Genomic DNA, 18,518 nt, shown 5'->3' with positions numbered 1-18,518 from the left:
AAACTCGAAGTTGATAGGCTTCTAAGCGAAACCCCCATTCGTTAGTCACTAACGTTACGTCTCCGTTCCCTCCTCAGGGAACGAGGGTTACATCCGTAACCGAGACGTTCTTTATTCACGTGCCCGCTTCCCTGTTCAGTGTCTCGCAACATATACGTTACAGTCATATTATTGACTGCATGTTGTAATATATTTATTATTATAAAATCATCAGAAGATATGTGCAATAAACATTTGTTATGCCTATCCATTCTGAACAGGCTTCATAGGAAAATCAATTATACTAGCTAAAAAACTGAACTAAACAAACTACTCACTTGTTTGTAAGGAAGGTTGTGAATTAACTCATTTATGTTTCCAACACAGCTGTCACGTCACGTGACAAAAGAACGAGACTCAAGAGATGAATTGCATTCAGCCTATGGAAACTTGAACGAACGACTCGAGCGAGAAGACTCGAGAGTTGAACTAATCTTTTCTGTTTCCGGGGACTGCATAGCCTTGCCTATGGGGCTGGGACTTGATGAACGAATGACTCAAACCCGAAGACTCGAGAGATTAAATAATCTTTTCTGTTTCCTGTACAGAACATATGGGAGGTTGCGCATGCACAGTCAACACAAAATGAACGAATCACTCTTTGAGACAACCCGTTGTTCTCGAGTCATATCAAAGTTTCATTCAAAAACGAACGACACATCACTATAACACTGATTATCTCTTCATCACGGCACCTGTAAGTGGGTGGGATATTTTAGGCAGCAAGTGAACATTTTGTCCTCAAATTTGATGTGTTAGAAGCAGGAAAAATGGGCAAGCGAAAAGATTTGAGCGAGTTTGACAAGGGCCAAATTGTGATGGCTGGACTAATGAGTTAGTTAGAGCATCTCCAAAACTGCAGCTCTTGTGGGGTGTTCCCAATCTGCAGTGGTCAGTATCTATCCAAGAAAGTGCTACAAGGAAGGAACAGTGGTGAACCGGCGACAGGGTCAAGTGACACCACGACCACGACCATGCCACGAAGTGGCGACGACCAAGGCTCATTGATTCATGAGGGGAGGGAAAGCTGGCCTGTGCGGTCCGATCAAACAGTAGGTCAAATTGCTCAAGCAGTTAGATGGTTCTGATAGAAAGGTGTGTATGGGGCTGCATAGCCGCAGACCAATCAGGGTGCCCATTCTGACCCCTGTGGTGGTCATAATGTTATGCCTGATTGGTGTATATACAGATGGATGGATGGATGGATGGATGGAAACGGCAGATAGATAGATTCTACTAATGTGTTTTATATATATACTGTATATATATATATATATATATATATATTATATATATATATATATATATATATATATATATATATATATATATATATATATATATATATATATATATATATATATATATAGTGGGGAGGACTGTACAAATTATAACTACTGGGCCAGCAGAAAAAAAAATCCTTGTGGTTGAGCCCTGAAAAAAATTACAATATGACAAATTGATTACAATGATACAATATTAAGTTAATGGAAAGCCAGATGCTGAGATTAAGGTCCCTTTATTAGGATGAATTAATTTGACATCCTCATAATGAACTTAACACATTCTCATTTCCCGTTTTTGTGTGATCAATGTAGCCTAATCACTCTGCCTCTCCCATTCCCATATCGATGACTGTCTTTCTCTCTCGGGCTCCTGTCAGAAGACTAAATTCCCGTCTTAATGTGTTAGCACATGACACATGCCCCCATTACGCATAAGTCTGTCTGCAGACAGAAGTGGGTTCACCCTCAGTGCAGCCTGCTGCAAAATGCATGTAGGAGCGTATAGAGCGCCTCTGAGCCAGCTGTGAAAGCACCATTTCCCCAGCACAGCCTCCCCTGAGGACCGGAGAGCACCATTTCCTGAGCGAGAGAAGGCTGGACCGCTCATCTGCCGGTTATTGGCACATTAACGCTCTTAGTGTGGCGCTTTGTGACCTTGTAGAGGTTTAGAAGCCTTTTCTGAAGAAAGTTCCAGTAGAAATTGAGTCTTCCCTGAGGAGTGTCATGCTCCTCTGTGGGCCACAAGGGACTTTTTAAGTCTGCTCATTGTGGTTTTCTTGCTGAGGACAAGCTCTCTATGGTAGCGTCCGTGCAGTTTTAGTCTTCGCGATCAGATGATGCGGCCAAACCTCCCTAAAATGAGAAAAACATGAAAAACATCAAAGTTGGATCAAACACACAAACATCAAATGGCAAATACACTCTTTAGCTTTCAGAGGGACATTAGAGAAATTCATGTTTCACAGATGTACTTTGCGATTTTAATCCCGCCTGAATCTGCCAAGTCTGTGTTTTCCACACACAACCTCAGTAAAAATTCCAGAGCAAATTATCCTACTATTTTTCGTCAAACTCAACTGCCTTCTGGGAAATCTGATGCGTCCTGAAGCGAATGTCTGTGATTGCTGATGTTGTATTATCCTAAATCTTCTCCTCGTGTGTTTTTTGACCCACCTGAGCTACTGTTGTGCACCAATCATTGGCATGCTCTAAGATCGTTTCAATAACGGATGGTATCTGACGAAAAAATCAAATTATAAAATTAATAAATAGAGCCAAATAGCAGAAACTGCGAATAATGCTTATTTTAATATCAGTGTCAGGTTTACTTGTCTAGATTTCTCTGCTCACTTATACAAGTTTATTATAAGCAGCCACTGCTCGTGAAGTTAAATGTTTTTTTTTTTATAATAAATTAAAATCATATCAGCAAAAACATTAATTAAAAGACATATACGTGACGCACACAGAGCAGATGATCTTCTGTAATGCCCACATCGAGAAAACTCCCACTCCCACTTCTGTTATAAACACAGAGATGCTAGTCCTGTCCCAATCGGTACATAAAATCACAGACATTGAGTGATAAGAGGGGTCCGCAAGATGATGGATTTCACTCACTATTCCAGTGGCAGATTTCATAAGTATATTTTACATTCGTTTTCTATTTAAGCAACTTCACAGAATATGACGGAATATTGGCCACTTGATTATACAATATATTGCCAAATCGATTAATCGCGATTAATCGCATCCAAAATGAAAGTTTGTGTTTATAAGTTTTACATAATTTTATGTTTACATAATATACGTGTGTGTACTGTGTATAATTATGTATGTATGTATACACACATAATAATTATACACAGTACACACACATACATTATGTAAACATTTTATTTTAGATGCAATTAATCGTGATTAATCGATTTGACAGCACTAATATATATATATATATATATATATATATATATATATATATATATATATATATATATATATATATATATATATATATATATATATATATATATATATATATATATATATATATATATATATATATATATATATATGAGAGCATTATTGTGTGTTTTGTAGCTTTTCACCAAGAAATTAGCAATAAAATGAAATAAATAAATTCCAATAAAATTAATTGTTGTATTCATTTTATTGGAATGTATTTATTTAAAATTATTTTATTAAAATACATTTCAAACTAAATTTACCACAAAAAATACAATATTTAAAAATGATTTACAAAATAAAATACTAAATTAAATAAATAGTTTCCAACAAAATGTAGGTAAAACAGAAAACAAAAAAAAATGATTACAAACAATAAAAAATGACTTAAAAATATAACAAATCAAAATAAATACAATTAAATAATAACACAAACCACTTTAATACATTGTAGTCGTCACTTTAATACATAGAAAGTTGATTTCAAAGCAGCTGTAGCTGAAACAGACTGATATGACTGTACAACAGCACATACCATTGAGTAACAACCTCGGAGTTCATGGCCTGTCTTGAAAGGTTTACAATGCTAAAAATCTATTTCTTTATGGAGAAAATGTGTTTGGTTTTAAGCGTCTGAGTATGCCATCAAAAAGAGCATAGGTATTTTTCTCTGTGAATTTTGTTTGCTCATTTCTTGAGTACGTATGACCAGGATTTAATCTGGTAAAACCCATTTATGCAGCCGTCTCTCTGGAGTATCTAGGGAGGTTATAGGGAGATAAACACAGTCGTTTCATCATTTCTCTCGCATGTTACATTTGTGATAGTGGGGCAAAAAAGAATTGGGAACAAAAGAGTTTGAGAAACCTTTGAAAAACAACAACAACAACAACAAACGTTCCTGATAAGAGTTCTTTGCTGGAACTTTAACCCCTTGCCTGTCACCCCCCATTTTGGCAAGTTGGGCATTTTGACATACCCAAAATAAAAGGGCTACTGTTCACAAGTCTTTCTGAATATACACATAAGTAGCATATATAAAGCCAACGCTTAAGAGTTTACAATTCAAGACTCAGAATTACTCAGACTGTTATTAATATGGAGATATATAGGCTCAAACATTAAAACACAAATAAAAAAATATGAATAATATGTTTTTAAATGTATAAATATTATGTGCATGTAGTAAAGCAACTTATAACCACAACTAAAGTGAAGCCACGAGTGTGGTCATGCTTCATTTCAAATCTGAAGATGAAATCTCTAAAATTATGCATTTTATGAAGTATATTGTATGGCATGTCATGCTATCATTATGTTATTGGCCTGTAAAACACATACTTGCAGTCTACTAACTAGTCTTTCAACTGCTCAATTCATACTCTATTGTTGTCACTCAATGAACTTTTCAGACGTCTGTCATGAATGACTTAATCCTCATTATTCTTTTATAGTAATTATTTAGTTTATATTCAGCCATTAGAGCCTATTCAGGCATTCCGAATTGGCCATCAACCCCACATTCATCCCACTTTACATTAAAACCTACTATCTGAAGTCTTTCTAGCAAACAGACGAACAAAAAAAGCATGCTTTTGGTACCTTATGTGAAAAAAAATATAGGTGCTCCAGGTGCATTAGAGCTACAGTTAGCATCGAGCTACATAACACAATATAAAAGATTAATATTACACTTTGACTCCAAACTCCCTTTAAACAGCCAGCGAGTATTTGTATTTACTTCCGGCCGCGCTATAATGTTTGTTTCAGTGATGTTCAATGATGTTAAAATTATATATTTAGCATTTTATATGGAGCTAATCGCTACACCTGCTTAGCATTTATACTTTTAGACAAAGGGAATAACATAAAATATCTTTAATTGACTTTTCTGTTAACTTACTAAACAATCATTCTTGCATAGGCCAATGGATTAGTGCATCCCAAATCACTGTATGTTGAAAATATGCATGAAGAAGTACACTATGTTGCCAAAGGTTTAGGGATTCCTGCCTTTACATGCACATGAACTTGAATGACATCCCTTTCTTAATCCGTAGGGTTTAATATGGAGTTGGCCCACCCTTTTCAGCTATAACAGCTTCAACTCTTCTGGGAAGGCGTGGAGTGTGTTTATGGGAATTTTTGACCATTCTTCTAGAAGCGCATTTGTGAGGTCTGGCACTGATGTTGGACGACAAGGCTCACAGTCTGCCGTCAGTCTGAAGGTCTGGCTGCGTGAGACTAGATCACGAGTGGCAGGGCGTCAAGGCAGAGGGTGGCACTCAGTGCAGTAATCAGCCACGGAGAGCAGTCGCGCTGATAGGATTACTCTATGAGATCTCTACCCGTCTCTCCTCTCCCGACTGCTCAGCTCTTTATCCTCTCATGCCGTGGAAGCTCTTGTTTGACAGTCGCTGGAGGAAAGCATGTCTGCTCTCTCGAGGCAGGGGTTTAACAGCAGACGCACTTAATAGAACTCTTGCTTTCCTCGTCACTGTCAGACGACTTCGGTTTATTTACATATTAAAGCCCTAATTTGTGTTTAAATGCCTCGTAATATTACAATAATACTGGAGACCACCTAGAGAGTATTTTAAGGGGAGGAATAAGTGTTTGTGTTGCCTGAAAGGCAGATTATGCTAGTTAGAACTGCAAAAGAGTCACTATTTAATGTAAGGGTGTTTACCTAGCTCTGTTTCCAACCCAATACAGCAAGATTCTAAACAGCATCCTAACTGAATTGGAGCCTCAAAAGGGACTGATTTGGAATAGATTTTCTATTTTTTTTTTGCATAAATTTTTTTAATGGCCAAAGTATACAACCATGTAAATTAATTCATTGTTTTGCTATTATTTACTTACGCTCTTTTATACCAGTGGCAATTAGAATATTAAATGGAATTAATTCATTGTAAGCATCTTAGGTGGTTGTTTTTCATTTGTTGTATGATTATGATTATTGTTTGTGTTTTAATTGTGTTGTATAACACGACAAATGAAAATTTCCACATTTTTGGATAATAAAGTTCAGTCAATTAATCGGTCAAAAAAAAAAATATATATAAAATAAATTATAAATGTAACAGTTTAAAAAGTAGACACACACGCGCGCACACACACACGCACACACACACGCGCGCGCGCGCGCGCGCGCGCGCACGCACGCACGCACGCACACACACACACACACATACACACACACACACTTCCATTCATTCATTTCATTTACATTAATTTAACAGTTCAAACATTACCCAATCAGACAAAAAATTATAAAAAATAAATACATAATTTTGTAAACATTTCCACAACTGATTAAATAATCAATCAATCAATCAATCAATCAATCAATCAATCAATCAATCAATCAATCAAGTCAAATAAATAAATCAATCAAGTCAAATAAATAAATCAATCAATCAAACAATCAAACAATCAATCATATATACAATTTATATGTTTAACAGTTTGACTAATATATACAGTATAATCAAACTGTTAAAAATATATATATTTTTTATGTGTGTGTGTGCTATATATATATGCTTGTATACACACACACTCTCTCTCTCTCTCTCTCTCTCTCTCTCTCTCTCTCTCTCTATTCTAAATGTTATTTCATTTATATTCATTTAACAGTTCAAATATGAATTTTTCAAAACATCAAGCTCACCCCAAACAATCTGAGAAGAGCATCAGTGGCGCTTCCTGGCTTCAGTCTTGGCTATCGCAATCTGAAAAAGAAAAGAGAAACATTAAAACTGAAGCTGCACTGATGAAAAAACAAAAACAAAAAGACACAAACCAACACAAATTTACCATAAATCTGCAATGGTTTACAAAGCTTATAGCATGATAATATTAAACATTCATTTATTTAAAGCTATAGCACACATACAAATATATAAGTTTAGCTCCTTCTTAAAAATAATTGGTGATAATAATGATTTGTTAAAGCAATATTACAGCTATTTATTAATCTTTTTACAATTTTACTTCTAATTTAAGCTCCTCAGCAAAACGTAAGCCAAGAAAAGCTTTAAATGAACAGGTTTGTTTTTGTTTTATCCAGTTTAAGGGCTAGTTTAGATGAGATTAGATTGTGACGGGTTGTTTACCTTGTAGAACGAAGGCCTGTAAATACAGCTACCGCCATCCTCATCAGCTCTGAGGTCAGCTGGGGTCATTTAGAGGTCATGTGGGGGCGGGCTGTTTAGTGGACTATAGAGACGGTCATGTGACCAGAAGGGGGGAAGAAAGAGCAAAAACAGCAAGCAGAAATCCCCAAAAAGAACCAAGTTCAAAAAGCCACTGCTTACATTATTGAATCTTAGAATATGAAAGACAATATGTGGAATTTCTTTCCATGTGCAACATCTTACTGATGCAATAGTACCGTATTAAAGATATGTTAGTGAATAATTAACTTCTAAGAGGAAGTTGCTTTCATATCCTTTACCACAGAAGAGTCTCATGTGTTTTCAAGTAGAAAGAATTATAACAGATAATAAGGTAGGTTTATAATTGCACATTTATTTCAAGCTGCTGGGTACGGTATATTACAGATGAATTTAATTGTGCTGGTTGCAATTAAATTTAATTCTACAGAGGGAATTCTTGTCAAAATAGTTACATGCATCAGATTTATTTTGGGGTGGGGGAAATACAGTGCATCCCGAAAGTACTTCACTTCACTATTGCACATTTTGATATGTTACAGTCTTATTCCAAAATGGATTAAATTCATTATTTTCCTCAAAATTCTAAAAACAATATCCCATAATGACAACATGAAAGCATTTATTACAAATAAAAAATGAAAAAATCTAAATCAAATTCAGTTGATTGGACATGATTTGGAGGGGTAAAAACCTGTCTATATAAGGTCTCACAGTTAACTGTGCATGTCAGAGTACAAACCAAGCCATGAAGTCGAACGAATTGTCTGTAGACCTCCGAGACAGGATTGTATCGAGGCGCAGATCTGGGGAAGGGTACAGAACAATTTCTGCAGCATTGAAGGTCCCAATGAGCACAGTGGCCTCCATCATCCATAAGTGGAAGAAGTTTGGAACCACCAGGACTCTTCCTAGAGCTTGCAGTCCGGCCAAACTGAGCGATCGCAGGAGAAGGGCCTTAGTCAGAGAGGTGACCAAGAACCCGATGGCCACTCTGACAGATCTCCAGCATCTCTCTATGGAGAGAGGAGAACCTTCCAGAAGAACAACCATCTCTGCAGCTTGCCACCAATTAGGCCTGTATGGTAGAGTGGCCAGACGGAAGCCACTCCTCAGTAAAAGGCACATAACAGATCGCCTGGAGTTTGCCAAAAGGCACCTGAAGGACTCTCAGACAAAATTCTCTGGTCTGATGAAACAAAGATTGAACTCTTTGGCCTGAATGGCAAGCATCATGTCTGGAGGATACCAGGCACCGCTCATCACCCAGCCAATACCATCCCTACAGTGAAGCATGGTGGTGGCAGCATCATGCTGTGGGGATGTTTTGCAGCGGCAGGAACTGGGAGACTAAGATGAATGCAGCAATGTACAGAGACAAACTTGATGAAAAGCTGCTCCAGAACGCTCTAGACCTCAGACTGGGGCATACGTTCCTCTTCCAACAGGACAACGACCCTAAGCACACAGCCAAGATAACAAAGGAGTGGCTACGGGACAACTCTGTGAATGTCCTTGAGTGGCCCAGCAAGAGCCCAGACTTGAACCCGATTGAATATCTCTGGAGAGATCTTAAAATGGCTGTGCACCGACACTCCCCATCCAACCTGATGGAGCTTGAGAGGTCCTGCAAAGAAGAATGGGAGAAACTGCCAAAAAATAAGTGTGCCAAGCTTGTAGCATCATACGCAAAAAGACTTGCTGTAATTGGTGCCAAAGGTTCTTCAACAAAATATTGAGCAAAGGCTGTGAATACTTTTTTCCCCCATTTTTTTTTTTTTATATATAAATTTGCAAATATTTCAAACAAACTTCTTTCATGGGGTATTGTTTGAAGAATTTTGAGGAAAATAATGAATCCATTTTGGAATAAGGCTGTAACATAAAATGTGGAAAAAGTGAAGCACTGTGAATACTTTCCGGATGCACTGTACAAAAAAAGTTAGGGGGAAAAGTACACTTTTTGGTTAATTTTCACATTTATGTTTTTTTATGCTACACTTTTTATGATAATACACATCAGCTGTTAGTTTAGATTATGAAGTTTTACCAAAGTAAACAAGGACAAAATGTGCTCTCAAACACAATGATAATTTTGCTTTCAAAAAGTTTATTTTATAATCAACTGAATTAAAGGGCTTACACAAGCTTACAAAGATTATAGCTCTTAACAGAAATGGATTAAACTGCCACCACCAGAACCACAATAATTTTCATTACTATCACCTTTTAAACTTCAGCATACATTTGATTAGACTTTTAATAGTTTTATAAAACAGTACTAGTTAAACTTTTGTCAACAGTATTTGGTTTAGAAATGACCAGTAACACTTTGCTGTGCACTTAAAATGCATTACAACAAGGTTTAAAGGATACACAATGTGCCAAAAACTGCTGGATTCCCTTTAAATTTCGTAGACTATCCCAAGTGATGCTTCTCTGTAGTTTTTAAATGCTCTGTCACTATTTTTAACCCATCCAGGCTATATAACATACTAATGGACTAACCGACATTAGTGGCGTATAAAGGATTAGAATTGCACAGGAAAGTGTGCAGAAACGCCATTACCTTGATGTATTTCTTGAAGGAATCTATCATATATCAACTTAAATTGTGAAATTGAATTGGGGATTTTCGCCACAATCATGTTACTGTGAATTTCAGTCGGATTAATAGTCAAAAACTGTCGATTTAGATGCTCATGAGAAGGTCTAAAAGTAGATCGCTCACTAGGAGAAAACACTTATCACCACAGAGCTCATTAAAGGGTTTAAACGCTCAACACAAAAACCAGACAAAACTACGCAGGCTTTTCTCATCGCAACTGAAACTGCACACATTTTTTATTTTCTTACGACATGCTCCTATAAGCCCTTTAACGCTGAAGAACTTTCCATTTAGAAAAGGGAAAAGAAGAAAAACAACAGGTGCACTGAGATTTTCTTTTACTTTTTTTTTTCTACTTAATTTTCATTAAAGGTAAAATTTACAAGGGACACATTGAAGCTGATCACCCATTAAAAGAGAAAAAAAGAGTATCTACAAAAAAAACCTACTAAATCTAAACATCGTACATCTCATATAACTCCGCCCCTAACTTCTAGTGCCCGCCTCCCTCCGATATAAGTGAGTTTATTTGAATTCCGATTGGTTCTCTGATTTAAACTACATAATCCAGTGATCCGTAATATTCCGTTTGTGGGGGTGGTCCATGTCAGTTCCACAGACTTAATTTTACCCATCAACTTCTTCAACTTTCTATTTTTGTCGTTTTGGTTGATTTTATTTGCAAAAAAGGAAATAGAGTCCATAGAAAATCCATTACTTGGGAGGGCACACGAAGGACTGTAGCAGGTCAGAACCGGGTATACGGCTGCTCTCTGTACACTCCTTTGCTTGTCCTTGCTGGTGGCGCTTTGTTGCGGTTGTTTGCCCATTCCTCCGGGCCTGAAGAGGGAGACAAAGAGTCAGGAAGTTCATTAGTGTAACGCAGACCTTTAGGTCATAAAACACTCATGCTTACACTGAACAACATTTGTAAGACATGTTGCTGTTTGCGTCACAGTACATACACAAATGTACTCTGGTGAATTAAATCAGTTTGTTTGATGATTGTCTACACTGCATTGGTACAGTATTGGTGCGTCCCAATTCGCATATTATTCGTCCTAAATAGTATTCGAAAATAGAATTAGTACATCTTAAATCGTATTATGTTGAAATAAGTATCCCAAAGACACCCGGATGGTCTACTATTTCCGGTTAAAATTTGAAGTGCAGATCCGTGCACACTCTAATGGTGCGTTCACACTGGATGCGAATGACGCGATTCGCACAAGTGATTTACATGTTAAGTCAATGCAGAGACGCGAAAAGGCATTCTGCGGCGCGATTCGTGCGAATGAGGCGGCGTGAATGGTGCGATTCGCGCGAATGAGGCGGCACGAATGACGCGAATTGAGCGTTTTGAACGTGTGAACCAATTTGAAATCGTTAACCAATCAGGAGCTTGCTCTAGTAGTGACAACATTGAGGAGAAAATCTGTATATTAATATCTGGTTCAGACAATATGATTATCACTGATAACATTAAATGACATGAAACACAACCCAGTCTCTTTTTGTTAAATGCAAGTTTATGTTTGATCAATAATAAAAAAGTATAAGTAAAAGGTATAATAAGCTATACATGAAATAAAGCAAACAATTCAGTCAAACATTCAAAGTCAGTGCTAGTCGGCTACAACTGTAATGTAAAGTTATAGCCTAAAAATAAAAAAGTAATGAAACTTCACTTTGCCCTCAACCTAAACGATTTGCCAGGGAACAAATTATAGATCCATGAGACCAAAGATCGCCCGTTACAAGACGAATTATAGCTCGAGACACACCACAGAGACATCAGTGCCAGCGGCAGACGGCAGAAGGACTGGCAGAGGAAAGGTTGCTCTCGCCGGCGTTAACGAGCGCTGTGCACCGCTGATCCACTGGAGCTCACAACTCCGAAAACGCCAGATAAAATTTGTTCAAATAGGCACTCTTTATATAAATAAACCACAGATTTGAGCTTTAAACAACTACATTATCGACTGAAAAAGTCTTAAAACTAAGTTTTGTCACACATTAACATTAGATTTTGACCAAAAAGACATGTAAACACAGCCGATGTCAGCCATTTCTCAACGAGACGAGCCGGCTGGCAGAAGCCCCTCCCATTATGCGAATTTGCGTCTGTTGTGAAGTGAATGTCACGCGCAAATGAAGCGAATTTCACGTGTGAAAGAAGCGAGTAAACTCAAAATGTTCAATCGCCCAACTTCGCGCGAATAGCGCGATTTATTTGCGCCATTCGCGTCCGGTGTGAACACCACATAAAGGCTGATGTTGCCCACAAGCCATTGCAAGTTGGACGAGGATTCAATTAGTACTACAAACGCGGATAAAAAAGTGTTAAAAGACTACAAACATGATGGAAGTGCAAGTCCGACGGTAAGGTAGAGAGGTTTAAATAAAGGGGTTTGAGTGATTAATTATCAGTATCTAACTTGAAGATAATATATTTATTTAATATTATCCACATTTTATTTAAACTGCAACAGCATTGTGAACTTTTGTAATGACACGTTTGGCCATTAACTTTTAAATGCATCATTATATTTCAATTGGAAACACTTTCATGTCTCTGCATGAAAGACCCACGCCTGGCAGATCAACGTTCTGCTACATTTCTCTCTATTATGGTAGAGTTCAATTAGATTGAATGTGGAGGATTTTAACTGTGACAAGATGATTGGCAGGCCAGTTCAAACGGTGACAGGATGCACGTAACTAAGCGACAGAGCTGTCCGTTAAAGATGGCGAAGAAGTATGTCCCAAAGCTTGCATACTCTTCTGCTACACACTCAAATAATTCTTCACAAAAAGGGTACATACTTTTAGGTCGTAGTATAAATAGGCGAATTGGGACGCAGCATATGACACATACGTGTGCAGAAAGAAAACTAACAATACTGACATGAAAACACATAATGATAAAACAATACAATATAAAACAATATTTTAAAGTCATTTTAATGGACTACTTTGAAGTTCCAACTACTGGTGTTAAAAAAAGCTTTACAGAATAAACAAGACTTTTAAAATGGTGAAAATATTATTAGTGTCACGATTTGGTGATGTGCGGAAAAATGGCCGTCCTGTCAAGCAATATATATATATAATTTTTAACTCCCCCTTCATAATTTATTAACACTTATGTTTTGTTGTAATTGTTTTGTTGAAATAAATAAATAAATAAATAAATAAATAAATAAATAAATAAATAAATAAATAAATAAATAAATAAATAAATAAATAAATAAATAAATAAATAAATAAATAAATAAATAAATAAATAAATAAATAAATAAATAAATAAATAAATACATTTGTAAATTTGTGTTATATTTCACCCCGAAGAACCCCAACAAATTATATTCTGATTAAGGAAAATTAAGCATTTTTACAACAAATAAGACTTTTTGGTATTGTGATGCATTTTATTATACAATATATATTTCAAAATGTAAAACAAAAACGTTAATTTCAAATTCATGTATTACATTGGAAGGAAGGAAGGAAGGAAGGAAGGAAAGAAAGAAAGAAAGAAAGAAAGAAAGAAAGAAAGAAAGAAAGAAAGAAAGAAAGAAAGAAAGAAAGAAAGAAAGAAAGAAAGAAAGAAAGAAAGAAAGAAAGAAAGAAAGAAAGAAAGAAAGAAAGAAAGAAAGAAAGAAAGAAAAAAAAGAAAAAAAAGAAAGAAAGAAAGTCTGGACAAAGTCTGGAGAAAATATATTCTGCATAAAGAAAATTAAGGAAAAAGAGAGATTGAAATTTTTTTGGCATTATATATATATATATATATATATATATATATTTTACATTTGTGTCATTTTCTAACTTTAATTTCAAAATGATGTATTACGATAAAACATTTTTGTATTACAGTGAGGAAAATCTGTTGATGGCAATTAAAAAATGAATTATAAAAAAATATTAAAACTTAATAAATAAATAAATTATGGACTGGAGAATGGGGAAATGTGGTTAATTGTCAAAATTTAATAAAAATTATAAAATATTTAATTTTTCACAATGCAAAAATTGCTATTCTAAAAATAAGCTTTGTTTTCTGTAAGCAGCATATTTTATACATCATTTTTCATTTATCTAAAATACATTTTTGTGGTGAACTGTGACCTTGAGCATGTTTCTGTGAGAATAAAGTGAAGTGTCATTTCCTTGTAAGTGTGTGTTAAACAGGGACCGACTGGGACGCTGACAGTGATTTGTTGTTGTGGAACATGCAAACCAAACCACCTTCAAATGCAACTTTTACACAACGACACCAATCTTTAAAGTAACAAATCCCAAGAGTCACAACACCATCCAATATCTTCCTCTCTGAGCTCATGGCACCTCAGATAATTTAGCCCAACTAACACTGGCAATCAGAGAGAAACGTCCCCGCACCATCCTCCTTTTGTCCTTCACCTCAGGAAAGAACAAAACAACGTTAATTGCACCAGAGGGTCAAATAGCCACTTGAAAGGGGTTTAGTGGAGTGCCCTCAGGCGAGAGGTTACCGCCGACATTAGCGTAACAGCAGAGCTCATTCACGAGCGTCCGCGTCGATGAACGAGAGCGTTATCGACGGCCGCTTTTGTGTGATCTTGCTCGTTTTCAGCTCTTCTTAGGGACAGAAAGGCACAAAGGCCGTTTCTCTAAAATCACTCGTTTTTCAGACTGAGAGCCATAGCCAATAATCTTTAATTAGAGAGCTGCCAATCTCAGGTTAGCCCGGGCTAGCTTCAAGGAAAGGGTTCACATGCCCCGTCCTTACGTTTAGAAAGAACAAGGATGTGTATCAGCCGGATAATAGAAAGTTCTCCTTTGAACTGTCAAGCTGTCTGCATTTTGTACCACCTGGAAAGTGTTAACTTGAGTGTTATGGATTGCTTGTGTGTGTGTGGTCCAGGTAAACCATATGTTATGAGAGCAAAATGTCCCCACAAAGATGGCGATATCTGAAATCCTTGTCCTTGTGGGGACATTTTTTGGTCCCCATGAGGAAAACAGCTTATAAATCATATAGTGATGTTTTTTTTGGAAAATGTAACAATGCAGAGTTAGGTTTAGGATACACATTTGTAAAGTATAGAAACCATTACGTCTATGGAGAGTCCCAATAAAACATGAAAATACAACATTGTGTGTGTAGAATTTGGTTGCAAAGGGAAACATTATTGCAAAAATGACATGGATAGGATATGCAAAAGAAAAAGGCACTTCTAAGATGTAAGTACACAATCGATTTTAATTGAATTATTATTTAAATCAATTATTTGTCTAATCTAATGTGCTTTCACATGTCCAAACAAGCCACCACTTATACCAAGATAGGTATACTATCTAACTAACCAACTAACTAACTATATTAGGGCCAACATTGTGTTGGAACTGATGCTAACTATCTATCTAGATCCATCCAGATCCATCCATCCATCCATACAGATACATCCATCCATCAATCTATCTATCCAGATCCATCCATCCATCCATACAGATCCATCCATCCATCCATACAGATCCATCCATCCATCAATCTATCTATCTATCCAGATCCATCCATCCATCCATCCATCCATACAGATACATCCATCCATCAATCTATCTATCCAGATCCATCCGTCCATCCAGATACATCCATCCATTCATCCATCCATCCATCCATCCATCCATCCATCCACCAATCCATCCAGATCCATCCATCCATCTATCCAGATCCATCCATCCATCTATCAAAACCATCCAGATCCATCTATCCAGATCCATCAATCCCTCTATCCAGATCCATCCATCATCCATCCATCCATCCATCTATCCAAATTAATCCATCCATCCATCCATTCATCCATCCAGATCCATCCATCTATCTATCCAGATCCATCCATCCATCCATCCATCCATCCATCCATCCACCTAGATACATCTATCCATTCATCCATCCATCTATACAAATTAATCCATCCATCCATCCATTCATCCATCCAGATCCATCCATCTATCTATCCAGATCCATCCATCCATCCATCCATCCATCCATCCATCCATCCATCCATCCAGATAGATCCATCCAGATACATCCATCTATCCAGATCAATCAATCCATCCATCCAGATACATCCATCAATCAATCTATCTATCCAGATCCATCCACCAATCCATCCAGACCCATCCATCTATCCAGATCCATCCATACATCCATCCATCCATCTATCCAGATTAATCCATTCATCCATCCAGATCCATCCATCTATCTATCCAGATCCATCCATCCATCCATCCAGATCCATCTATCTACCCAGATCCATCCATCCATCCATCCATCCATCCATCCATCCATCCAGATACATCCATCAATCAATCTATCTATCCATCTCATCCACCAATCCATCCAGACCCATCCGTCTATCCAGATCCATCCATACATCCATCCATCTATCAAAACCATCCAGATCCATTTATCCAGATTCATCCATCTATCCAGATCAATCCATCCATCCATCCATCTATCAAAACCATCCAGATCCATTTATCCAGATCCATCCATCCATCCATCCAGATACATCCATCCATCCATCTATCAAAATCATCCAGATCCATCCATCCAGATACATCCATCCATCCATCTATCAAAATCATCCAGACCCATCTATCCAGATCCATCCATCTATATATCCAGATCCATCCATCCATCCATCTATCGAGATCAATCCATCCATCCATCCATTCATCCATCTATCAAAATCATCCAGATCCATCCATCTATCTATCCAGATCCATCCATCCATCCATCCATCCATCCAGATACATCCATCCATCTATCAAAATCCTCCAGATCCATCTATCCAGATCAATCCATCCATTCATCCATCCATCTATCAAAATCCTTTCAGATCCATCTATCCAGATCCATCCATCCAGATCCATCCATCCATCCATCAAAACCATCCAGATCCATCTATCCAGATCCATCCATCTATCTATCCAGATCTATCCACCCATCCATTCATCCATCCATCCAGATCCATCCAGCCATCACCACACCACACTTAAAGCCTTCTGACTATGACATTTATTTTAAACTTTCCGGTCAGGCTTTCTCAAACCAACATAGTTTGTCTATGACAAACTTTTTTTTAAAATCTAGTTTAAGATTAAAAGTCTGGCTTAACATAGCATGAAATAAAAACAAAATCTATAAATAGAAAGGAATTTGGAAAGTAGCAAAAAAAATAATATGAAAAATGAAGGTCACATTGGAATCCTTTACCATAACCATTACAATTTTTACATTTAAAAAAAAAAAACTAATTCTGTATGATTTATAAGGTGTTTTCCATAAGGGGACCTCAATTTAGCTCCCCACGGTGACACAAGTCCCCATGAGTCAGTGTGCATTCAGGTTGAAGTCCCCACCAGAATACAAACACACACACACACACACACACCACACACCTTCATAAGGAAAAATCAACTTCTAGTGCCCAACGCTAAAATAAATCCATAAAATGAAGGTTTTAAAACTATATGGCAAACAAAACTAGTTGATTCTGTTACAATATCTATTATAAATAATACAATTGTAAACACACACAAATGCTTCGGTCTGCACAACTGCTCACAAATACATCTGTATATACACACTAAAAAGCACACACACATTAATATTCTAGCTGCTGAGAAATATAATGGCACATCTTATCTTTTTTGCTGGGACAATAAGCTTACAACAGCTACACCAACAATTTCAGAGCATTACAATTCATTTCTAGATATCTCTGCCATATTTATGCTGTTCTGTATATTGTTTGTTGCCGCAAACTTATTTGCCTTCCACGGAACGCGTGTCTGACAGCTTTTTGATTGTTTTGCTGCATTCAAACCCGTCCCCCCTTTACATTCATTGCAAATGTCTGTTCATGTAAATACAATGCTGTTCTATAGATACTACAACCAAAAGGCTTGCAATGCCAGCAGTATTTATAACAGCAGTTGTACAGCAGGAGCTGAGCGTGCTATAGGCAAAAGACGAGAGTGACAGACTCAAGGTTCATGTAGAACGATTTATTTTAAATAGCGTATTGTTTCATTGCATTATTTATTGCACAAGATATGCTGACAAACTACTGCAGTAATTCCATGTGATTATAAAACTGCACTGAATGGAGAAAGAATAACAAGAAAACACTTACCGTACGAGTCATATGATTCTCCACTGATACCATGGCTGTATTCATAATAATCATCTGAGCTGTGGAAAAAAATGAGAGACATTTATTGAGCAAAATAAAAGTAATGCTTTCTGACTGATACTTTTTTATGATTCATTGTCAAGAAAAAACATTTACATTGTCAGTGATTTAATGTGCATTCATAGCCACAGTTCAAGGTATGTGCATATAAATAGTTTTATATCTACATGATTATATTTGACATATTTCAGGT

The 18,518-nt window shown here is 36.7% G+C and overlaps 1 protein-coding gene across 1 annotated transcript in view; it reads right to left on the bottom strand.

The window, feature by feature from the left end:
• Positions 1 to 9,562: 9,562 nt before the first annotated feature.
• The window catches only part of khdrbs3 (KH domain containing, RNA binding, signal transduction associated 3), a 205,320-nt gene continuing 196,364 nt past the window's right edge, over positions 9,563 to 18,518 (bottom strand). The window contains exons 8-9 of the mRNA XM_079828968.1: positions 18,266 to 18,324; positions 9,563 to 10,919 (exon numbers count right to left, since the gene is read on the bottom strand). Of these exons, the coding sequence (XP_079685094.1) occupies positions 10,828 to 10,919; positions 18,266 to 18,324 (151 nt within the window). The 3' untranslated portion in view covers positions 9,563 to 10,827. The remainder of the gene's footprint in view (positions 10,920 to 18,265; positions 18,325 to 18,518) is intronic.

Source organism: Gobio gobio (assembly GCF_949357685.1).
Source record: "Gobio gobio genome assembly, chromosome: 11".
NCBI lineage: Eukaryota > Metazoa > Chordata > Actinopteri > Cypriniformes > Gobionidae > Gobio > Gobio gobio.
Note: the sequence above shows the minus strand (reverse complement) of the source record. Positions and strands in the feature narration are given on the sequence as shown.